This window comes from Danaus plexippus (assembly GCF_018135715.1).
Source record: "Danaus plexippus chromosome 16 unlocalized genomic scaffold, MEX_DaPlex mxdp_23, whole genome shotgun sequence".
In the NCBI taxonomy this organism is placed as follows: Eukaryota; Metazoa; Arthropoda; class Insecta; order Lepidoptera; family Nymphalidae; genus Danaus; species Danaus plexippus.
The window spans coordinates 1,993,138-2,017,378 of record NW_026869851.1 but is presented as its reverse complement, the minus strand read 5'-3'; the positions used below and the strand labels follow the sequence as shown (position 1 = coordinate 2,017,378).

General features: G+C 33.3%; 4 protein-coding genes across 7 annotated transcripts; 2 read left to right on the top strand and 2 right to left on the bottom strand.

Moving 5' to 3' along the window:
• Window positions 1–6,381, top strand: LOC116772190 (2-amino-3-ketobutyrate coenzyme A ligase). Its single transcript, XM_032664288.2, has 9 exons — window positions 1–164; window positions 783–943; window positions 1,470–1,535; window positions 2,270–2,371; window positions 2,688–2,895; window positions 3,234–3,414; window positions 4,355–4,547; window positions 4,685–4,862; window positions 5,481–6,381. Exons 1-9 carry the CDS (start codon window positions 134–136, stop codon window positions 5,639–5,641), a joined length of 1,281 nt encoding a protein of 426 aa, XP_032520179.1. The 5' UTR covers window positions 1–133; the 3' UTR covers window positions 5,642–6,381.
• Window positions 5,911–14,676, bottom strand: LOC116772191 (uncharacterized). Of its 3 annotated transcripts, none has more exons than XM_032664290.2 (6): window positions 14,228–14,676; window positions 13,967–14,154; window positions 8,470–8,729; window positions 7,622–7,858; window positions 7,327–7,408; window positions 5,911–6,562 (listed from the first exon to the last, which is right to left on the bottom strand). In XM_032664290.2, the coding sequence occupies exons 1-6, from the start codon at window positions 14,341–14,343 to the stop codon at window positions 6,534–6,536; spliced, it is 912 nt and encodes a 303-aa protein (XP_032520181.2). In that variant the 5' UTR covers window positions 14,344–14,676; the 3' UTR covers window positions 5,911–6,533. The 3 variants fall into 3 exon arrangements, with proteins under 3 accessions (XP_032520181.2, XP_032520183.2, XP_032520182.2); XM_032664292.2 differs by lacking the exons at window positions 13,967–14,154; window positions 14,228–14,676 and adding exons at window positions 9,292–9,737; window positions 11,377–11,536; XM_032664291.2 differs by lacking the exons at window positions 13,967–14,154; window positions 14,228–14,676 and adding exons at window positions 9,292–9,737; window positions 11,391–11,536.
• Window positions 11,655–20,926, top strand: LOC116772189 (GPI ethanolamine phosphate transferase 3). Of its 2 annotated transcripts, XM_061528210.1 has the most exons (10): window positions 11,655–11,742; window positions 15,465–15,586; window positions 15,654–15,783; window positions 15,848–16,069; window positions 16,372–16,622; window positions 16,807–16,958; window positions 17,026–18,050; window positions 18,124–18,315; window positions 19,150–19,283; window positions 19,564–20,926. In XM_061528210.1, the coding sequence occupies exons 2-10, from the start codon at window positions 15,533–15,535 to the stop codon at window positions 19,735–19,737; spliced, it is 2,334 nt and encodes a 777-aa protein (XP_061384194.1). In that variant the 5' UTR covers window positions 11,655–11,742; window positions 15,465–15,532; the 3' UTR covers window positions 19,738–20,926. The 2 variants fall into 2 exon arrangements, with proteins under 2 accessions (XP_061384194.1, XP_032520178.2); XM_032664287.2 differs by lacking the exon at window positions 11,655–11,742 and having other exon boundaries at window positions 14,916–15,586.
• Window positions 20,927–21,704: 778 nt separating this feature from the next.
• LOC116772023 (ATPase ASNA1 homolog) lies at window positions 21,705–24,008 on the bottom strand. Its single transcript, XM_032664047.2, has 5 exons — window positions 23,791–24,008; window positions 23,613–23,718; window positions 23,023–23,208; window positions 22,474–22,611; window positions 21,705–22,389 (listed from the first exon to the last, which is right to left on the bottom strand). The coding sequence occupies exons 1-5, from the start codon at window positions 23,907–23,909 to the stop codon at window positions 21,931–21,933; spliced, it is 1,008 nt and encodes a 335-aa protein (XP_032519938.1). The 5' UTR covers window positions 23,910–24,008; the 3' UTR covers window positions 21,705–21,930.
• Window positions 24,009–24,241: the final 233 nt, after the last annotated feature.

The following is a 24,241-nucleotide window of genomic DNA, read 5'->3' as shown; positions in this document are numbered from 1 at the left end:
TCTCAAACACCATTTAGATGTAAATATGAGGTTAAATATCAGGCAGACCTGAATCACAACTGAATTGTAAACAGAAACTTGCGTGACTGGTTTAAGAAGCCGGCAAAATACGGTCACTCCGACAGTCGACGAGATGGCTTTACAACCTAAACTCCTGCGCATAGGTACGTTAGGTTTTAATTAATTAATAAAATAAATGCATAGAAACTCACGCAATATTGCTTTCTATGAAGATGTTAATTCCATCTAAATATTATTTATCTTATTCTGTTTGCGATTTTCCTGTTAAGGTCGTCAGCTTTGTAAATAGAAGCCGATATGTTGTTAAGCCTTGCTGACGCCCTTATGATAGTGCTCTATGAAACTTCTCGAGTGTTAAATGCATTTGTTTTACGAAACAATTTAAAATTAAGTCATCTTGGTTATTTAGGATTTTGCGTCATATTAACACAAAAATTTTATTTGAAAGTTTGATTTATAGAATTAACATTAAAAATGACTATATATTTGTTGTTATTTATCAAATGATTGCAACATATTTTTGAAGAAATATGTAAACAATTATCAGCCATTATAGCCTACAGTCGTAATTGTAGTTACCTGATTACGATATTGTTATATATCTACGTGTACATTCTAATAATTCTTCAATATTTAACTTTCAAATACTTGTGACAGTTCTGGAACTGTTTAATTTTCATATTTCATTAAAATAATATCGTGCTAACAAATACAGTAACAATATTTATATTACGGCTATTTTAATCGGTTGTGTCTCATAGTGTTCAGAGGACAACAATTTAGGCAGCTTCATGAGTTCAATGTGAAAGAAAGGGCAGGGGTGACTAAACTCCGAGAGGTCCTTGAAGATAGACTCCAAGAAATAAAGAGAGCTAAGACGTGGAAACATGAGAGAATATTGACGTCACCTCAGGACACGAAGGTAATATTAACAGAACTGTGTTTGTGTTAAAGAAGGAGAATAGTATGGCTGATAGTACCTGAAGATAACCCGTTGCTAATTTGACATACTGTGCTAATGTTACAAAACTGACCAAAGTTTTGCAAAAGAAGTCATAAACAAACTTAAAATTGTTTTAATAGTTTTTATCATATAACAATATCATTACAAGTAACAATACCTTTATTTCTATTCTAAAAAAAATGTCTTTGTATTATTTTTCTTTTAATTTGCAAAATTGTAAGGATCATCAATACGTCCACGAGCTGTCCTTAAGATTACTTTGTGTTCAAGTCAAAAACCTTATCACGTTTTTATGAATAGGAATCTTGTATTCATGACGAAGAAGGCATTGCAAATAAAATAAGCAAGTGTAAACGACATTCTCTTATCTTTGAATAATAAACTTTTTAAATGTAACAATGGCAAAGATTTTAAGAATCACTCGCACAAAGTAAAGCGATAATTTGGATATTATTTCCTTATGAGTGTTTCTGTTCTGTTTCAGGTTAAGGTGCAGGGAGCGGAGGGGGAGTTTTTGAATTTCTGTGCTAATAACTATCTCGGTTTGTCTGTAAGTAACTCGCATTTCATCGTGGTAATTTTAAAAATCCTATAACAATATTATTTATTACAGACGTCCATAAAAACAATAGTTTCCTACGATTATTTAAATTAAAAATAACACAATACAATTTAGAGATGTTGTTCGAGGTACGGTTTCAGTCTTGATTTTTAATGTTCATCGTTACTTCCAATAATGTCCTAATAAATGGATGAAGCTAGTATTTATAGTTTTCAGATGCATGTTGATACTAAAATGTTGCCATTACATAGTTACAATGGTTCAGTATTATAATTAGTACGACACGGAGGGCGCCACTTGTAACAATATTATATATATCGGATTTTATTATAAATTTATTGTTTTAAAGACAGGACGCCAGCCTCGCAGACGTCACCAATGTCACTTGTTTCAGTACGTTCCAGATACTTCAAAATGAAACTTCAATTCTTCTAAATATTCTTGTATTTCTCGAAGGTTCTTCATAATCACATCCTTTATGCTCCGCACACGCTGAACTCTGCAGTCCGCTGTCGTGCGTCCAGACGTCATATTTAAACCAGAATTCAAACATAGTTCTATTCTCGTTTTACTTTTAACAATAGTAACGACGACCAATAAGGTGTTATAATAATTGATGCCAGTCTTGAGTTATTTTCATGTTGCATCCGTCATTGAAGCTGCTTGCGCCGATATATACATATACTTTTTTGGTTTTTGAAAATTAACTACTTCCGTTCTAGAATCATCCAGAGGTTGTGGAGGCAGCGCGAGAAGCCTTAAGTAAATACGGCGCAGGTCTCAGTTCGGTACGATTTATTTGTGGAACTCAAACTATTCATAAGGTAAAAAGATTTTAATATCTTTCATATAATTAAAATTCGTCATTAAAATAAAAAAATCATTATTTTTGTTTTATTCGTTGCATTCGATAATTTTTTAAAAGTTAACAGTGAAATAATTCATCGTTTTTAATTTGATTTTTATCTAAATTATATTATGAAGTAGTCAGAATATGCTTATTGTAAATACAGTATATATGTTTTAAATTGTCTTAACGGTTGATAAAGACATTAAATTCAAACTAGATCGAGATAAAATAATAATCTTAATAGAAAAACATTTCCAAAATAAAATTGCTTTCGCACGGGCAACAAATAGGAATTGGAGAGACGTCTGGCTAAATTCCATGGAAGAGAGGACGCAATACTCTATATATCCTGCTTCGATGCCAACGCCGGTCTGTTTGAGACGATGCTCACTCCTGAAGATGCTGTGTTCTCTGACGCTTTGAACCACGCCTCCATCATCGACGGAATCAGATTGTGCAAGGCCCAAAAGTTTAGATATCCGCACAGAGATCTTAAAGGTATACAAAAACTTTGTATTGACACACTAATAACAATAAAACTAATGTGTTTTTTCGTATTAAGGTTGTTTTATAACATGAATATCATATTGGCAGCTTCATTTGTTTCGTATAACTTAAATATAGAGTCCGAATTGCAAATAAAAACATTATAGTTTACCAAACAAACTTTTGGGGATTTTGGTGGTATTTTTGATTTATATTAAAAATATAACTGAATGTTCTGACCAAGGATTCATATTTCCGTCGCTTGTCAGAACCAATAGCGATGATTTTGATTACAGAATTATCAAAACAGTTACAGACTCAGAATAATAGATAATTTTATTATATTACAGAATTGGAACACCTTCTAGCTCATAGCGAAGCAAGACTTAAACTGATAGTGACTGATGGAGTGTTCTCTATGGACGGTACGGTCGCCCCCATAAAGGGTCTACGAGATTTGGCTGATAAGTACAGAGCCTTGCTTGCTATAGACGATAGTCATGCTACCGGATTTTTTGGAGAAACTGGCAGGTGGGTTGTGACGGTTATATATTTTCGGTATTATTTTTTGTAAGAAATCGTTTGATTTAATTGTTCTATTATGTCGCTACTATTGTTTGCGAAGGTTACTTGTATATTACATCCTTTAACGCTGATGATAGATTTATAGTTTCGTTAATAAAAGTATTTTATATGAATTTCTCACTATGAAAGTTTGTTAAATTTGTTATTAAATTAAGCGTTGACAATGTTTACGATACATCATTTAAATATATAGCATAAAGCATAGTAAATTATATGTCAGCTGGTAATTGTTTTATACGAGGCTAAGGATACAATGATTCATAAATATCCTATGTATTGAGTAGGCTTCTGGTAACATCGTCAGACTATCATAACATAACCAGATATCTCGTTGAAACTGAAGCTGTATCTCTGACGAAAGAATCAATAATATTATAACGTGTGGAGAATGAAAATTAGTACAGTGAAATTAAAGTAAAGCAAAAAAAAGGGGGCAATAGAATAAGCGTTAAGTTCTAAAGTACCCTAAAACACTTTTCATATCTTAAATATTTAAAATATTCATCGAGGTCATTATACTTAAACATATAACAGATGATTATGTTAATTGCTCATAGAGTGCAAACAAATATTGAAAGAATTGTTATTTGTAACCAGTAGCAGTAGGTACTAGGAGTAGAATCCTCCCATTTTGAGAATAAAAAATTGTTTTAAAGGACTCATTTTTTTTATATGTACCTACTGAATATCCACTATAACTTATCCTAGCTGAATTAAATTACAAATACAACCCTCCCCCCCTCCTTCTCCAAGACGACTACACAACGCCCCCATTTTTTCTGGGACTCTTACCACCCCCTTTAGGCCCGCAACCCACAAGGGGGCGTTTCGTACACTTTGTAAAATGCTGTTGTATGGGGATAAGTAGGTAATTTAATTCCATCAGAGGCACCGAAGAGTACTGCGGCGTGTTGGGTGCGGCCGACATTATCTGCTCCACGCTGGGTAAGGCGGTCAGCGGAGCCGCCGGGGGCTACACCACCGGGCCCAAGGAACTCATCACCTTACTCAGAAACGTCTCTAGACCTTACCTGTTCTCAAATTCACCGCCGCCGCCCGTGGTCGCTGCTTCAATGAAGGTATTTTTAAACTCGAAGGTATACATATATACGCACACACATATATGAAGAAGATAGCGTACCAACAGATAGACATATATCAGCCGGACATAGACCAGTTTTTTTTTTAATAAGTTCAAAACGTAATACTTCCACAGTCCCTAGAATTAGTGGAGAACAGCTCGGATCTCCGGCGGCGTCTCCGCGAGAACACGCGCCAGTTCCGCGAGGGTCTGAAGTCTGTGGGCCTGGCGGTAGCCGGGGACGAGCATCCGATCTGCCCGGTAATGGTGGGAGACGCTGCTTTGGCTGTGGACCTAGCTGCTGGGATGTTAGGTGAGATGTTCAGAAGCACGACTGCACTGGCTCAATTCTCTCTCTTATTTAGTGGCGTTTCCTTATAGATTACTCCAATGTCATGTGTCGATATTATACCGAACTATGTAAAGAGGTATTCGTGAATAAACAAGGTCGCGACTAGAGATTAAGAGCTTTGATACTGCTGAGATCGTTCACCGAAGGATATAATGCTGATGTGTCTAAAACAAGCAATAAAAGACGCACACCATATATACAAATGGTCAGTTGATTATCTGGTTCAGTTAAGCGATACTTTGACAGTTGACAGTTCCCAGTTTTTTAGACACGTCATTCATTTTGTAGGTGAATTTTTTTTACGAAATATATACCTAAGGATAAAGGATTGAAATCCAAATAAAAACTCAGCCGATCTCGTGTTTATCATATAGGTTGGCACGCAGTTTTTATCGCAAGGATAATTAATTTTTGTATTATACATTATAATAAAATAATTTAAAAAAAAATCTAAAATATGCATGCATTAAGTTAATTCTTATCATATTATCAGACTGACAGACAGACGATAGATGTGAGGAAATATATATATATATATATATATATACTCGTATATTATATGTCCATGTGTATTTCCAGAGCGCGGCATATACGTAGTAGCGTTCAGTTACCCCGTGGTGCCGCGAGGCGGCGCCCGCGTCCGCGTACAACTATCAGCGGCTCACACGCGTGATGACGTCACACGAGCCATTGACGCTTTCAAACACGTCGCTCAAAACATCGGCATCATTAACAAATGAATATATCTATTATATTATTAATGTTATCTTTACTATTAAATCAGAAAACTTTAGATTTTTTTTTTTAATATTTTTATGATTACGTTACAGACTAAAAATTGTTTTATTGCCACCATGTCACAGGTATGTCATGAATATACACATTTTTATATTTATATTTATATCCGTTTGTAAATACATTATAAATAAATGAATTTTAAATAGCGACACCTTTCCCTTCGTTGTCATTCTAATGTACCCTTGTCAGATATAAAATGAAACAAAACTCGTGTAATAATATTTAATTTATTAACAATAATTTATTACAATAACAACACTCACACTTATCGGCATCCTGGCAACACACAGCGTGTACGTAAACCTCTCTACATTCACATTAAAAAATAAAATTTTTATATTCTACAAAATAATAATAAATTATTTACATTAATCAAGGACTCGCTTCCACTTATTGCGTTAAGGCGGTCGCACGCTCCACGTGTTTAAAACCGCTGTAAAATTTTAATTAATATTTTTATATAATATTATTTGTTTTGTTATATTCGCGCCAACGTTAAATTTAATACACACGAGTGCTGAACGAACGGTGAAATTAAAGTGATTTCATAATACAAAAGTAAACATGGTTCGTAAGTTGTAACCCGATTTCTTAAGTCTTGAGATCTCTGTCGCTGAACTTATCCTTCAACTTTACACAATCGCCTTAATAGAAATCTCTATATAACGTCCGTGTCAATATAGATTTGATGCAAAAAGTCCTATATTCACAAAAATACGTTTTACCTTAAGACATCTATCGTGGAGGGTATTGTTTCATATAAACTTTCTGGTACAAATATTTGTCGAGTGGACGTTGTTTGTGAGCAAACCTTATTCATATTCATAATATTCTTCAATGCAGCACAAACGGTTTCGCTGGTCCTGAACAGATTAAACAAAAACGGATTAACATATAAATAAACTAAATTAGATATCTGTCACTTTGACATCTGACACACGTCATTTTAACATTTGACGGAATTTTTTTTTTTTCGTTTTATGCTATGGCTTTATGCCAATGTCAAAATTTTTGCATATATTATAATTCGTTCAGAACAATTATTTGAATACCCTGTGAAGAAAACATTATCGAGTATGTCTAATGAAATAAATGCGATTTTTTTAAAGACTATTTATCTTATAACCTTACTTTATCAACAAGATTTAAGGAAACATACAATACAATATTCTATAATAATACAATTAAAATTCACAACAATACAAGTGCCTTGCAAAAACTGATACGGTACGGAATACAAATAACCATATATTGTATATATTTTCCTGATAAACGTAATTTATACGAGAGTTTTAAAATGCCAAGCGACCGGTTTTGCCTTGGGACGCCCTTTACATCCTCGCGGAAGAAAAACGATCATTTCGACGGACCTTCACTACTTCCTAATTACGGTTTAACATAATATATATGTTGTATTTATGGCATCATATATATATATACTCTTTGACTTTTACCTTAATATAATTAAAAATCTATAATTGAATTTATTTTTATTTTCACATTTAGGAACGTTAAAGTTTTAGATATAATAAATTATTCATACATGGTTTGTAACAAATAACAAATGATTTTGTTTCTCTGACCGCATTGTAGAAGTTTTTGAAGATATATATATATATGTACATACCTTGTGTCTCAGTAGTGTTCGTTATCTTGGTGACGTTGGCTACAGGCTGGGTTGTGATGCTAGCGACCGTGCTTGATGGCTTCTGTAACACATATTGTTTATGCATTATGTATTAAGACTCAGACTGAGGATTACTTTAGTATTTTGTTATCCAAATAGAATAGGCTTGGGATTTTAACCGACTAAAATAACTTAATGAGATCCAAGACCGTTTCATTTAAATGACTTAAATGACTTTTTGTTCCTTATATAGATTGGTATATATATATAATAAACAATAATATTGAGTACCTACATTAATCTCCCTAACTTTATTCTCTATGTCATATATTCTATTGAACAGCGTATTATTTAATACAGTCAATTGATTTTTGAGTTCTTCCTCTGTCTTGATGGTGTTTGTTATGTTTGCTATCGTGTCGTTATTCCGTCCTTCGAGCTCGTGCAGTATATTCCTGACTTCTTCCACTCCTGATGAGGCGGTCACGGCTTGTTTCTTAGCCGACGCCAACGCGCTATCGAAGCCTTTGATCTGGAACATATTTACGTGTAAATTAACTCAATGGCTTATATTATATTTTATAATAATTGTGATGTAAGACTTTCGCGAGTATTTATTTAAATTAAACTACTATTTTCGAATATACTACGCTTTTTTTATTATTTTAAACTACATAGTCCTCCTGACTTTGCAGCAACCGTGATCACGGACAGACGAGACGCGATCACGGACAGACGAGACGCGATCACGGTTGCTGCAAAGTAATCGAAACGTCGGGAGTATTTAATTTTAAATATAATAACATAACGCTTTGTACATACAAAAAATATTAGTTTCATTTGAATTTTATAGTACTAACGTACGTTCCAGAAAAGTGTCAGTTATTTTAAGATGTGTCGTTAAAAAATATTAATATAAATATATATAAGAAGCTTGCTTATATTTGAATCAATCATCTTAGAAATCAACGTAACTAAAGAACGAGCAACATCTGTTCTTATTGATTTACAAACAAAATAGAATGTTCACGTAATTGAGAACACGTTTAGTTTAATGGTAACATTAAAAAAATTTTTGTTTAAACCTATAAATTGGATTTATTAAGAAAAGATGATGTATGTATTGATGATGATGATGATAACCTGTGATCCAAAGTCGGCAACAGTTCTCTGTAGTTCGGCGAGTCTTCTGGGAGTGTCCGCCAGTTTTGGTGCGGCTGAGAGCTGATCTGATACGAAGGCGAGTTCCTTGGTGGCTTGTTCCATCCTCAGGGCCAGCTCCTGATGATCCTTCTCCAGCTTCGACAGCCTCGTGGTCAGTTCCGTCGCGTTAGCTTTCAATTCCTTAGCAGCGGTATGACATATCTGGAGCGAGTCGCTCACACTGGCACTGCTTGACGAAACTGTTTGACGAAATGATATCATCAGTTCTAATTTGTGAAATTCTTCCAACAAACATTTCATTATACCGTCATCTTAAATATATTTTATGCTGTAAGTCGACTAAGGGTCAAAGCTTTTTAGGGTCAACATAAATCGGTACTATCGATCGAATCTGCACACTGGGCATTGACCTTAAGGATGTTAACACATGTGGGATAAAGTTTGATAAACTCTTAAACACATACATGAACAATAAAAATATATATTTATAAAAAAAAAATAACGATCACATAATTATCAAGTTTGTTAACGATTAATTTATAACGTTATTAAATACAGTGTTTCCGTTTAAGCATTTTTTATGTAACCTATTGACATCTCGTTGAATAATAATTTATACAAAAATATACTCGCTTCATTGCTACCGAAGTGAACTGCAGTGACCATTTCCAACCATTTAAACGGCTGTCTTTGTCTGACCTCTACGAAAACTCGAGGTCACTCAACGTAAACACAAATAGGAAACATACACTTATAAATGGACAATATTAATATATGTCAAACAGAGATTTAAGAACAAACCTCTGTCCATTTCTATACGAAGTGATACGATCTGCCTCCTAACATCAACGAATAGCCACAGTACAGTCGCTGCAGATACTACGCACACACAAAAGGCTAGAGCGGCTGCGAGACGTATAAACGGCCTCGATCTGGGCCGCCTGGAAGCCCTACGACCCCAGGGTTCGCCTTCGTCGCTGGACGCCGACAGTAACCTCCCTCCTCTACTCCCCGGACCTCCCACCAGAGCGTCCAACTCCCTCCTCTTCCTCATCTTTTTCCCAACGCGCAGCGGCCCCACCGTCCGCACGGCATTCTCCATAATTCCCAAAACGCTACCGTAAGTCCATCCGTCACAACACAACCACTCTACACGAGCTTCCCCTGACGAATGACGATCAACTTTCAAACAAACACAAAGTCACCAGCTCAGGATGTTGAACGTTTTTAGATGTTTTGCCTGGTCTCTATAAATATATAGATTGATTATAGAACTAATAAAATTAAATCAATTATGAAATATTTCTTCGCTATTACATAGACGATAAAGTATTATATGGTTTATGTAATCCCGCTTTTTTGGCTTCGGTCCGGTAAAGACGGGACGAGCAACCCTTAAAACAATTCAGTAAAGTTATGAAAGTAATAAAAGTTCTTTCATAACGATTGAATCGTATTAATAATGTAAATAACGGAACGGGGTCAAGGTCCTCGCAACGGAATGTCTACTTTTATATCTTACTAACGAAAACTGTTTTGTCAAAATGTTTACGTTCAATAACAATAAAATACATTTTCGTTTATTGTTATTATTTGATTTTGTTGTCATTAATTTAAAATGAATGATATCAAAGTTTACGATATAGTTTTATAATTGTTCTTCAACAAATCTTCATGAGTACGATAAAATTGAATAGTTGACGAGTTTTGTTAAAGATACGTCGTAACTGACGGTATTGTGTTGACGAATTGATTTTACATTCTCGTACTTAGAACGCAAGTAGTCAGTATGGTCAAAAAACGATTCGACTTTGAGATCATTTTTAGTCAACCTTGATCGAAGTTCGTTTTAAAATTTAAGTTTTCTTATTTATTTAAAGGACAATGAGGTATAATAAGGAAATTTTCCATAGAATTTATTGCAATCTACAAAGATATTGAATTTTTTTGGTAATCATATTAAAACTATACAAATATTTCGCGCGTCTCTGAAGTTATTGTATATTTGTCAGTTTTAATAAATAATTTTTTTAACGAAACAATAAAAAAAGTATGTATATTACTTACTGATTTACGTAAAAAGTATTAAACATTCATTTTCACGTTTTACGTTAATGAATAGATTTAAGGAAAACACGTTGAAAGAATTCAATTTGTGTGCTGATGCAGTCTATTCAGAACGTGGGCGATAGGAAAAGCAGTTCCAATATAGATATTCTAGATACGAATAAGCATAAATATGCAAATGCTTACATATATTTATATATTATATTCATATCTTTAACCTAAAAACACTGAAAATATTTTAAGAAAATGTCACATAATTCACAATTAATGCTCAACTTGAAATAATAACTCGTATATATGAGCAAGATAATTTTGATGTAGAAGCTTCAACACTATGTTTTCAAGTAGACAATAGCTGGGAGAAAGTGGAACACAGAACAGTCTCGTTTATCATACGAGGGAAGGTAACGAGTGTTTTATCCTGAGAGCAACGGCTGCGTCAGGAGAAAATTAAAGACAACAATGTTTAATGAATTTAAAATTAAAATATTGCTTCATAAAATCAAAACATTAATAAAATTTTGCCGCCATAACTATATAAATACTCGATAAGAGAATTCTTCTATTGCCAACGCGGAATGCGTATCAAATTATCTTATAACGTAACGTCAAGATACAAGAGATCCGTTATAATCATGAAAAAACAAGAAAGATATTAAAAGATAAGATAAAATAATATCGACCAGCCGACAGCCGAGAGGACGCGGTGAATGAAACACACGCATGCGTGTGAGCGTTTGCAGCAAAACAATATATTAAATAAATAAACACGCTACAGTCGCTAAATATTAAATAATCATTAATATACAATCTACAAACACCCCGATACAGACAAGTCTCTTGTACAATCAGGCAGAACAACTAAAAACGTAGTACGTTATTATTATTTTTTCACTGCACAATTTACTATACAATAATAAATTACAAATTAACACAGAGGCACTTGCTACAGCGAGGAGCAGCACTGTTCAAACTAACATGAGGACTGTTGACTGAACGGGGGTCGCGGAGGCGCTAAGAGTGTGTGACGTCACTTAGGAGTGCCGAGCCCACGCATGCGTATTACAAGCTTAGATGTATACATGTCTTATAGAAGATATACGGATAGCTAGACGTACCTAAAGGTAAAATGTTCTCAAGTACACTCTCAGCCCTTAAGCCTGTGGAACAACGAGACATGCTTACGTATGTATATACAAATAAGTACAGATTTGATTATGGTTTCTTACACTTCGAGGTTGTTGTTTTGATCAAATCATTTGAAAGATGACATTTACACGTGTTAAATGAATTGCATATCACTTTTAAATTATACGACAATAATCTAGAAATGGCAGTGACATAATTTTAGTGTACTATTTCCCCTTTTTCAAAGTTTAATTTTAGGACCAAACTAATAAATTTTTTAGAACACATTCGGTTTAGAGGCCGCAATGAAATACACAAATAAGCCAACCAAGAAATTGCTTTAGTCATTTTCATATCTCACGATTAAGTGACTTTTTGAATTGAACTTTTTTCTAGTTATAACTTTATTCAGCATTCCAAATATTTTATAATTGTCATTTAAAAAAAACAACTTGCATATGAACTTTTAACTTCCAAAAACTTTCCACCTATTTGGTGATAGTTTCAAATAGATTTTTGTATATTGATATCAATAGGTAAATAAAGAATATCCTAGTCCAATTACCATACACAGCTAGCTCTATAAGGGGCACCCAAAAAGACTTTCTGAAACCTTAAACAAAATCAGAGACCAAGAGAAATAAGGTCCGCACTTCAGGTACACTTTGTTTTGTCCGACAAAATTGAGGTCCCAGACTTGCAAGTCCTCAGACAGACAATTATCTGAACAAGACCTCTCCAATTCTTTAACCATGTTCCGGTCTCTTAAAATCACCCTTGGAAAGAGCACTCACGACCCTCCGGCGCCCTTAAGAAACGAATTTCAATATGAGACGATACCTCTCAGCATTCCATGGATTTATTAAATGTGGTATAACCAATGTATTCGTGTATAAAACAATTTATCATTAAGAGGTTCGATGTAAGTAAACTCACTCTCTAATGTAAGTAAACTCGCAAATGTCAAAGCAACTAATATAATATTGTAACCACTTAATTTTTTCCTATTCAATTATAGAAATATGAACGACAATCATTACTCATATTAATCTACCCGTTAAAATCATAAACGTGAAATGGAACAAAAAATCGTAAAGAATGGATAGGCTAATAAAGCACATGTTCAATTATTTAATTATACAAAGCCTTCAGCTTGATAGCTTGCAAACTAAACGGAGGATATAATCTGTATGTTTAGATAGGTTTATAAAGACTGCCAGGACAGAAAATCACATCACCACCTCTAAAAATCAGAAAAGTTTTCCGTAATACACTTTCAGTATATCTGCAAACAAACTAACTTTGCTATTAAAAATAAAAATTCAATATGGTTTCCTACTTTACAACTTCGAATAGTATCGTCCAAGTATAAATAACATTGATCAAGCAATGAACATAAGTAATAAGTGTTTCCTGCTACATATATTATTTTATTTATTTATTTATTGAATAAAAATAATTTAAAAGGTCAATATCAATCTAATAGAAACTTTTTTGATTGATATATTATAATTGTACAGATTATATCATGTAGTAACAAAAAACATTAACAAATTTTTTTCTGTGCACTCTATAGGAACATTTAAAAATCCGTAGCTATAATTAATTAGATATCAATTTTTTTTCTTATCTGTATTAATATATTTTTATAAAATAATTAGCTATATTTAACCTATTACTGTATTATTATCCAAAATATTGAACCGAGAAAATCTTCAGAAACTTTGATAAATTAAAATTAATATGCTATAAATCCAATTTTTATCCATCCATGTTTTTAAATAAAAAAAAAAAATTATATTTCAAAGAAAAAAGATTTGTTTCATTTAACACTTAACTGAAGTTATTTACACTGTACACTATTATATTTATTTTTAGTAAACTTTTAATAATTCATAGGACAAAATGAAAAATATAATGATACTGTGATAACAGTATAGCACCTTATTTAGTAGGCTTGAAATGATAAGGCTATAATAGCAAGAGTCCGTTTAATTGAGCGTCTATTAAAGTACTGAATAATAAAACCATGCTACATAATATTTATACTAGACACAATACCACTGTATTTATAATTTGTTTTTCATATATTTTCTTAAATATACATGTAATAAATTTATATTACAGTTGAAAGTAATTTGGGTCTAAAACATTCGGCATAACATTATATTAACTTATCAATTTCCTAGCAATGTTATCTCAAAACACAATGTGTATTATCAGACCATAAATAATTTTTTAACTAATATTGAATATTTTGTCATTATTGTATTATACTGACCTGATCCTATGTCTAACTTCATTGTAGTAACTTGATCATATAAAGATGCACATATCCAAGTCAGCATAAGAAGCCATAACAGCACTGTACCTCTGACGGCCCAACATAATGCACACTGTACTTCAGATGCAATACTGGGTTCAGACGACTTTGATTGTGGATTCCGACGATCTTTTCCATAGGATTTTCTTTATCATACATCGAAATATTAGTTATGGTTGGTTACTTAAATTTATATGATTTATAAGATCTTTATCTCACCTTGTAATTTTCCGTTTCCTGTTTGGTATAATTTCTAGCTGTAAATCCTCAGATTCCTCGTCACTCGATAAGTCCAAAAGTCTACTTTGTTCCTTAGTTTTTGATGGTGAAGCCATTGCTTGCGGTTCATAAATATCATGCCTTTTGCATGCAAATTTGGTGGTTTGATAACAAGAATTTAAATAAGGATAATGTTATTCATGTAAATAACAACATTAAAGAATTATGTCAAGCAAGCTTAAAGCCAAACTAAAATATATGACCAGTAGGTTGCGAGAATGATCTAATTATTATGTTTAATGGTACAATTGATAAGGTTAAAATAATTGAGAAGCGTAACATGAGTCCACTCACACACATACATTAGTAGTTAAAACTAATATTAACTTCATAAATTTGATTCAAAATATCTCTAATCACACCATAAGACAAAATCTGTCAGTGTCGTTATGTTCATAATTGTCACACTGTGAAATGACATAAAATTTGCACACGACACAAGTCTTGAAAATAAAAAAATAATAATTCTGATAATGCTAATAAAAAATCATATATTTTTATAATAAAATGTAATCGATGTGATATTTTAAAACAGATATTTCTTAATATATAATTGAGCGTTTTTTTAATTCTGTGGTACAAGGTAAATAACGTCAACGGTAAATGTCAATTTGACTAAATGACAAGTGTTTAATTAAGGGTTTCATGTTTTATAGCGATGTTTCAGTGGAATGTGATAATGGGAATTAGTTTCTAACTTTAAGCAATCGTTTCATTTAAATCAATGACAACTGCCTATTTATTTATGAAAATAGTATAACAATGAAAGAAAAATGGAATTTTATTTTATACCTGGTCTGGTTTTCATATCTTCTTCTGTCGGCGGTTCTTATGTTCGGTCAAGGGTTCCTATTATCTCGTAAAACTTTAAACGACGTATCTCAGTGCGTGCATTTAAATAACTTTGGATGTGATGGCCTCGAGAATAGCACTTTGAGTTCTAAGTGTAGTGAAGATGAAAAAATACAAAAAATATTGTCTTTAACCAGTTCACCACTTATATGCTCTCCGAAACGTAATAGAGTGGCTTTTATATTGGTGGATGCTCTCCGTTACGATTTTACAGAATATGATGAGAATAAAGAAAAACCTTTGTTTTATCACAATCAACTGCCTATTATTCAGAAAATAGTGAAAAAATGGCCAAAACGCTCACGAATATTTCGTTTTATGGCAGATCCACCAACTACTACACTTCAGAGATTAAAAGCCCTTATAACTGGATCCTTGCCTACTTTTATTGATATGAGCTCTAACTTTGGAGCTATTGAAATACAAGAAGATAATATTATTGATCAGGTAGCATTTCAAGAGACAGTTTTTTTATACTCTCGAATTCTTTTATAGTCTTTTACTTTGATTGCAGGTTGTTTCATCTAGTAGTAAAGCGATTCTCCTCGGAGATGACACTTGGGAGCGACTCTTACCGGGAAGATGGACTCGTTCACATTCTATGTACTCCTTCCATACTTGGGATTTAGATACGGTTGATAACGGTATAACTCTCAATACTGATATTCCACAAAATTTATATAGTTCTTTAATTCATTTTCATTGTAGAAGTTGATTCAAAAATATATGATGAAATCAAAAAGAGTGACTGGGATTTGCTTATTGCTCATTACCTTGGCGTTGACCACGCCGGGCACAGATATGGACCAAATCATCCAGAAATGGCTAGAAAATTAATGGAGACCAATACAAGACTAGAAAAGTTGATAGAAATATTGCCATCTGATGTTATACTGTATGTGGCTGGTGACCATGGAATGACAGAAACAGGTGAATACTGTTTACAATTTAAATTATAGTGTTGTAACTTAAATTTACGGCTATTAATTTAAAACATAAATATGTTGTTGTTTTAGTCATGCATGAAGGGACTGAGGGTAGGTTGAATTTCTATTAATAAGCAATCTTCTAATTATTGATTTTGTGACATTTCAATTGTTTTTTTTTTTACTTTGGACATAGTTTTATTTTATTACTCTATATAGTCTAAGCCACATTTTTATGACATATGATATTGAAATTTAATTTGGTCCATATGTTATTGAGAAGAATGTATATCTATTTTGTCTTAGGAGACCATGGTGGTGAGAGTAAAGCTGAACGAACTGCAGCTTTATTTGCATATTATGGATCAGGTTTTTCTGGTGAAGAGTCCGATCGGATGTCAGGTAGAGAAATACAACAGACAGATTTAGCTCCAACTATCAGCGCCGCTTTAGGTAGACCCCCACCGGCTCCGTCGCTAGGAAATTTGTTGTTGCCCTTACTGCCAAATACACCAGTAACTCATGCTTTGTTACATTTAACCAATAATCTAAAACAGGTAAGCTTTTACATAAATGCTATTTATATGTATTTGTACTGATTTCTTAACATTGACATACATTACGAAAAAATTTCCTGATTGATTGTACAATGTCTTATAAGGATAATGTTCATGATTTTTAACTCTACCAGAACTTAATGGAGTAAATGTTGGAGGTATATGTAGACAATATCTTTTTAAGGTTACCCAATATTTATTAAGATACGGCGAAGAATCGCAGCAAGTACCATTGGAAAGATTGGCCCATCTCATTAATGCTACACGAAATCAGATAGAAAAGGCAGCTGATGTGAAAAATGATATGGAATTGAGGGCATATGTTGATGACGTCAGGTGGGCATCTATATTTATTAAACTGGGCATTAAAATGAATAAGATATATATTATATATTTGTTTCAGACAACTGATGGATAATCTTAGAGGGGTTTTTCGTGAGGTGTGGGTGGAATTCGATTCTCTCTCAATGCTGAGAGCACTTCTTCTGCTACTTCTGGCTATATTCTTCAATTGGTTGATCATTGAGGGCATTCCTTTCGAACGAATTTCTAACGTTTTTTCTAGTTCCTTTGTCCCAAGTGTATTGGTAGCTTTTGGTGTTTGCGTTGGGATATGTTATACCACTTACTATTATCAAATCATTGATGACTTGGGGCATGCGATCGTGCTGACCACTGGTTTGGTGTCTGGGGCTCTGACGTGTATGCTCGTGATAATGCATTGGGATGGTATCACCCAGCGATGGTATGAAGGCAGGTCCCTGTTTTACGAGAGATTCGGACGGGCGGCTCTATTCGCGTCCGCCATTATTTTGGTATCGAACAGTTACATTATAGAGGAAGGCGCTACTTTATCATTCCTGACGCTGACGATATTAGGCTTGATGGCTTGGAATGTTGGAACAGTGAAGGCTATGTTGCTGTGGGCTGGTTTTGGCGCTGTGATGGCATTGACTCGGACTTATAGAGGGTGTAGGGAGGAACAGGGCGAATGCTGGACTTCCGGGGAGGGTATGTATACGGGAAGTGCTACAAGAGCTGCCTTAGTCCTAGCTCTAGGTTCCGTATCTGGTGTGGTAGCAACAGCTAGACGTCATTTAGGGTGGAGAGGTTATGGAATTGTTATAGCTGGTATTTTCACGTGCGCTCATTGGGCGGTGGGTTGGGGTTCTTTGGGTTCCCCTAGTAGGTCCAAAATGTTAGCGAGGGGTGCCTGGCTGGTTATAGTGACGATGTTTGTAATATTGTGGAAAAGGGATGGTAGGGGTACTTTATTGCCTTTAGTCGTGTCCGGTCTGTTGTTTTACTTAGCGAATGCCTTAGTATTGGGGGCTGCGTATGCGCCGACAGCCGGCTTGGCGCTTCTGTCTGGATTTTTAGCACTAAACGTCGTCTCCATGTTGAAAAGTGAAGGAGCAGCAAAGTTTTGTAAGTTCTAACATTAATTTATATTACAAACTTGACATGAAGGTATATGAGTGACAGATTTTGATGATTTCAGCTTTAGCGACGCGGTGTAGTTCGAGTATGGTTTGTCTGTGGGCGTTGCTCGCCTCATATCACTTCTACGGTACGGGACATCATGCGACTCTCGGTCATGTAAGATGGACGGCTGTGTTCCATGCTGGGGACCCCAACTATTTGTCCATCGGTCATGTCGTTTCCGTCGTACTAATGTTCATATATCTATTCGGTGAGTTAATGTATTTTATACCAAGGTATTAATATATTTTACATATATGTAAATAACCCCTACTTACGTCACTCATAATTAATTTAACGCATTTTTTTTAAATTTTTAAATAAATTTATAATATTTTGATGAATATTATTAGGAATAAAAATTTTAGACTAACTTTTATAAGTGCATTTATTTCATTGAGTCATTTTTATGCAGTAGTGCCTATTTTTTATTTATTTTGACATTTAAATTTTTTTACCGGTATTTAGATATACGTATTCTCAAATCTTGAAGAATAAAAAACTTTTAGCAGCTTTACAATAAATATACATATATATATATATGTATGTATGTTATCTCACAACGTCATTAAATTCTAAAAAACAAAGTGTTGCTAATATATTTTCTTTATTTGATTCATTTGTATCACAACCTCAAAATCCTTTAATAGTTTTGGAATTAAGAGATTTGTTTGGTCTCACACAGTTACACTTATCAACTCATGATAAAGGTTTGAGCTCAAGTATTATATAAACTTGAATGTGTGTCGCCGGCGATAAAGCTGGGCTTGGCGTGCACAAATAATCTTTTCTATTTACTTAATCTACTTTAACGCTGTTTCATACTGACTGATACTAACTTCAAATTTAGTTTTTAAATACAAATACATACATAATTCGTTTATATTGTTACAAGGACACCTTCATTAAAAATATTTAAAGCGACCGTTGATGTAGCTTTGTATTTTATATCATAATTTCGTTGTTTGAACACAATAACATTATTTTATTTTGAATATTTTATAATTAATAAAACCATGTTATGATTAAATTTTTACAACCCAAGGTATGCCTTTGATGTTTGGTGCGACTGTACCGTTGCTGGGTCTGTGGGGCCGCGCGGGGTCTGTGGGGCCGCGAACACAGCTGGCCGCCGTGTTTACGCTGTGTCTGAAGTTTCAGCTATGTTTCGCTATTAGAGTAAGGGAATTTCTTTAACGCAATCGCTATGTCCCTTTCGCTTTCGTTTACCATAACTGTCATCGAAAATGTGAAAATCGATTTGACCAATATTAAAAGTTTTTTTTTATATGGCATTCAGTCTAAATGTCAGATCAAATAATTTTTAATAGAAATGCAAAAAAGAAAAATAATTTAAAAACAATAAGACTAATAAATTCCTTGTTCCAGACTCTAAAACTTAGTCATAAATTTATTTCGTACATACTAAACGATTGTTATGATTAAAAACATATTTCAGATATTCGCCTGCGCGTTGTCAGCTACGATTCACTGCCGCCATCTCATGGTTTGGGGTGTTTTCACACCTAAACTGCTTTTCGAATTCGGTTCGTGTGTAGCCGCCTTAATCGGCTCCCTTATAGGGGCGACATTGACAGCCTGGCATATACCATGTCAGACAAGAACCAGTTGACACAAGTGATGGACACAGATTATAAAAATATGACTGCCATATTGTTTTAAAAATTATCTATTGTTGTTTGTTTGGTACGTTTTTTATGTGTGGTGCAATAATACATAAAAATAGGTTACTTAATCGAGATTATTCTATGCGAATTGAAGTGCTTTTGCCTTACACAGATTGTTATCTATATTTATTTAAATATTTCTTTTTTATTTATTTTAAAAAATTATTTCCGTTTAAAACGTAAATATCATTGTAATGTTTTTGAACGACTTGCAAATAGTAAGGATTTGAATTCGGTAACATTGTATTAATTATGTGAAATCCGCGGATTTCACATAAATTCATTTTATTGTTGTTTTTTTTTTATTATGCTCGTGATTTTCAAGTCGGTTTTTTAATCTGTTGAGTTAAGTGAACTTTTTGTTTATAGCAATATTTTTCATTATTATTACTGATGACGTCACGTCACACATTTAATATTGTGAGTGGGATTTAAAGATATAACTTTAGTTTTCTATTTTAGATTATGTTTTAGGTTTTTCGTGATTTGCTTTGTAAACCAAAGTTGAACAAACAAAGATGGCATTTAACGAAGGGGTTCATTATCCTGAGATTAAACGTTAGGTTCGAATTATGAGGCACTCAAAATACTAAGTACAGTAGGGTTATATGTGGATATTATTAATTTTATAAATCAGATTTAATTAAATACCAACAAATGAGTGGACGTGGATTAAAACATTATTAATTTTGTATAGTTAGCAGCGAAATATACAAAAATGAAATATCACTGCCATTATTCAGGCTTTTTGACAGTATTAATTATATAGAGCGAGACCCCAGGGTTGCCAGACGTCACATATTTTCTGACGGATGAAAAACAACCATGAGAATTTTTGTGAAGTTAGTAATGTTTTTATTTGCCTTGATCACCTAATACCTGAAAATTGGCCGTTTGACCGAGCTGGTGGACCAAGGTGGGCATACGATCATAGTACATACTAACGCTACTCAATCGTCCGCATTTAAAAGAAAATAAGGTGACGTCTGGCAGCCCTGGGATCTTGGACTAATATGGTTGTTATAATTTTACCATATTATATATAGTTGTTGAAGTAACTTATTATTGCAAATAAAATAGTATTATGTTGTACTGTAAAAGGGAGGAATTTAATAAAAATGTGGTCCATGAAAACTTGTTTTTTTTACACGACACTAATTATTAATTTTAATCTGTTTGTCAACAAATTTTAATTTCCCGCCCATTTGAAAAATCAACTTCAATAACGTATCACATAAGTTGATTAGATGAATTATTTCCAAAATTATATAGTTTTTTTTTAATATTATATATTTATAACGAATGCTGGAGATAATGAGATCTAAGATTTTCGCGAGTATTCATTTAAATGAAACTAGTGTTATTCGGATTTACTACGCGGATTTTATTATTTAAAAACTACATAATCCCGACGTTTCGGTTACTTTGCAGCAACCGTGATCACGGGCAGACGAGTTTTTAAATAATATAATCCGCGTAGTAAATCCGAATAACACTAGTTTCATTTGAATGTTGGAGATGCTGCGGTCATGAAAATTACTTATTACTTTACTAAGTTCTTCTTAGGAATACGTTTTTTTAACGTCTGCCAAAGCTTAAGAAGGAAATTTTTAGAGGCTTTCTACTCTATCCTTGCACAAGGCTTACGGACAACTGCCACTTTAATTAAGAGAAAACAAACCTCTTTCGAGACTTTTTTCATTTCCTTTTTGCTTCAAACACAATTTACTAGTTACCTTTAATTTAAAACAGTCTGCTACTCCTTATGATTCAGATGTCCATAGCTATAAAGCTTTTAATACATTTGAATCTGTTCTATTGCTTCTTCAGGGAGAGTCATGAACAGCCATCGGTCGATACAATATCCTCGCATCACATGTCACAGTGTTTTCGAAATAAAATAAAAGATATATTCACAATGTTTTCGGAATATTTATTCAGATTTACTATAGTATAAAATAATTTACTATTCAATAGTTTATAGATAATATGATTTTATATAGACATTGAATGTTAAACAAATAACCCAAAGTAATTCCTAAATCTAACCATATTAATTTTCATTTTCCTATAAAAATTATTGCACGCGTTTTATATCAAGCAGAATGTGTCCCTAACAGTTTAATAACTATGACGGCTTAAGAACTGGTAGCAGGTGGAACGTATGGTGTCAGTAAGTGTTCTGAAAAAGACTGAACCGCTGCCGCCCCGCGTACCTCCCTGTCCAACAATGGTAATTTTGTTACATGGAAATCTTCATATAAATCTGCTATTTGTTCAAGGTATTTCTCTTGTACTTTGTGTCTAGCTGCACATAGTTCACAAGGTGCTGATGTTCTAAGAAGCAACTGATTAACGATTATATTATGAGTATCAATTCCACATCTCGTTAGTTCCTGGACGAGTCTTTCAGTTTCATACAACGAGAGGAATTCAGCGATACACACGCAGACAAATGTCGTTTGATTCGGATCTTTGAACTGTGTGTTAACTTGTGTTATGACCGATAACATCTCATCCAGTTTGTTGCTGAACATGTCCGAATTGAATTCAGCGAGTCCAAACAATGTTGCCACTTGATTGATGAATGGAGCCACCTGATAATAAGGAGAAATTAAATTTATATACACATTAAATGCAGAAAGCTACCTAAATTATAATTTTATGACATTATTTGTTACCTTTGATTTTAGTCGCATCAATTTACCGAGACCCTTTTCCACCACCTGAGGGAATGATAACAAACGCAATGTGTGCCCAGTGGGCGCTGTATCAAACACGACTGCACTGAAGTTCATACCTTTGACGAGCTTCATAACCTGAAAGATATACAAAAATATTCATCTTTAATACAAGAACATGTTGTTAGTGAGTACATTATTTCGCTTAAATAAAATGTTCATAAAAGAATATATGCTAGGTAAGAATACTATTCATTCAATTCTTGTCTGCTATTTATATTTCTGTGTTTACAGTTAGCATAAAAAGATACAACCAAAGAGGTAATAATGTGTCATCTTTAATTAAAGAATGCTATATACAGTATGTAACGCTAATTGGTTGATAAGGTTATTAAATCTTTTAAACAATTAAGAAAATATATGTGAAAACAACACTATTTCTCTTATTTTATTTTTAACTCATTTTTGTAAGCTTACTGTAAGTTTAAAAATAATACATATATTATGACAGTGTAACATATAAAAAAATATTATAAGAATTAAGCATACCTCCGCATAGCTCATGGCTTCATCAATGCCGGGGAATGCTCCAACAATCTCCTGCATCACGCCTTTTCCAAGTCTCATGGCCTCGGTCTCGCCTTCAAAGTATTCTTCGGGCAATTCTGTTAACCCTACATTAGGATCTATCTCCATAGCAAACAGGTTATCAAACCCTTTCACCTTAGTTGGCACCTGTAATGTTAGAATGAGTTTGATTTAAATCTTATTTATTGATGCTATATATATGAACACATTTTTTTACAGAAATCTATTATTGTAGATATTTAGACATACTTCTACAAATATTATAAATGTCATAGTTTCTTTGTGTCTGTTTGTTATAAAATATAGCTAAAGTTTAGTATATATTTAGTAATTCTAACTCATAGATGACCCTTAGTCTCAAAAATATTTAAGGATTTTGTTACCGCGAGTACAGAATAAGAATACTATATTTAATTATACATTTTTTTTTATAAATCTAATTAAATCAAACAGTCATTGAGTTCTACATCTACTCAACAATTTTAATATTGAGAAGTTATAGTTTTAATAATATTATAGTATAACAGTTTTCATTGTAATTAGTGACTTACTTTAGAAAATTTCTGATCGAAGGCATCCGATATGTTATGAGCCGGATCAGTGGATATTATAAGAACCGACTCTCGAACTTTTGATAACTGGACTGCCAAACTGCAGCTGTAATGAGAAAGTACAAATTCAATTGCCAATTTAAATAAATAGCTCGTGCAAAAAAAGGAAGTCACTTACCTACACGTAGTTTTTCCTACGCCACCTTTCCCTCCTACAAATATCCAGCGGAGGGACTTTTGTTCTATTACATTTTTTAATGAAGGTTCTAGAGGTTCAAAGTCATTAGATTCATCCATATTACCCACTAATTTATACACAAGGAAATAATAAAGCCGAATGGAATGATGGCAATGCTCAAACAATACGAAACACGAAAGTGACGAAACGTAGTGACTTTAATGAAAGACTATATTTTTGATAAAAAAAATATAGATAAAAAACATAAGGTATGTAATCGTAATATTCAAAGTTTTCTGTGGTGTCACTTTTTGAAGTTAACTAAATACTTGAGGATTATTAAAACTTATAGAGTTATTTATATAATACCTTCACTTCGAGAAAATATTATTGAAAGTATGGTCAATATTATAGACAGCAACATAATATTATGAATGCCCTGTGCTATATT

Coding starts and splice junctions, on each gene's coding strand:
- LOC116772189 (XM_032664287.2), top strand. CDS start 15,050: ATGAAAGAAAAATGGAATTTTATTTTATACCTGGTCTGGTTTTCATAT. Junction 16,623..16,806: donor TAACCAATAATCTAAAACAG/GTAAGCTTTTAC, acceptor TATCTTTTTAAG/GTTACCCAATATTTATTAAG. Junction 16,959..17,025: donor GCATATGTTGATGACGTCAG/GTGGGCATCTAT, acceptor TATTTGTTTCAG/ACAACTGATGGATAATCTTA.
- LOC116772023 (XM_032664047.2), bottom strand. CDS start 23,909: ATGGATGAATCTAATGACTTTGAACCTCTAGAACCTTCATTAAAAAAT. Junction 23,719..23,790: donor GTAGGAAAAACTACGTGTAG/GTAAGTGACTTC, acceptor TTCTCATTACAG/CTGCAGTTTGGCAGTCCAGT. Junction 22,390..22,473: donor TGATGCGACTAAAATCAAAG/GTAACAAATAAT, acceptor CCTTATTATCAG/GTGGCTCCATTCATCAATCA.
- LOC116772191 (XM_032664290.2), bottom strand. CDS start 14,343: ATGGCTTCACCATCAAAAACTAAGGAACAAAGTAGACTTTTGGACTTA. Junction 7,859..8,469: donor TTGCCGACTTTGGATCACAG/GTTATCATCATC, acceptor AATATGTTCCAG/ATCAAAGGCTTCGATAGCGC. Junction 6,563..7,326: donor GAACACTACTGAGACACAAG/GTATGTACATAT, acceptor TAATCTGTTCAG/GACCAGCGAAACCGTTTGTG.
- LOC116772190 (XM_032664288.2), top strand. CDS start 134: ATGGCTTTACAACCTAAACTCCTGCGCATAG. Junction 2,372..2,687: donor GAACTCAAACTATTCATAAG/GTAAAAAGATTT, acceptor GGCAACAAATAG/GAATTGGAGAGACGTCTGGC. Junction 4,863..5,480: donor CCTAGCTGCTGGGATGTTAG/GTGAGATGTTCA, acceptor GTGTATTTCCAG/AGCGCGGCATATACGTAGTA.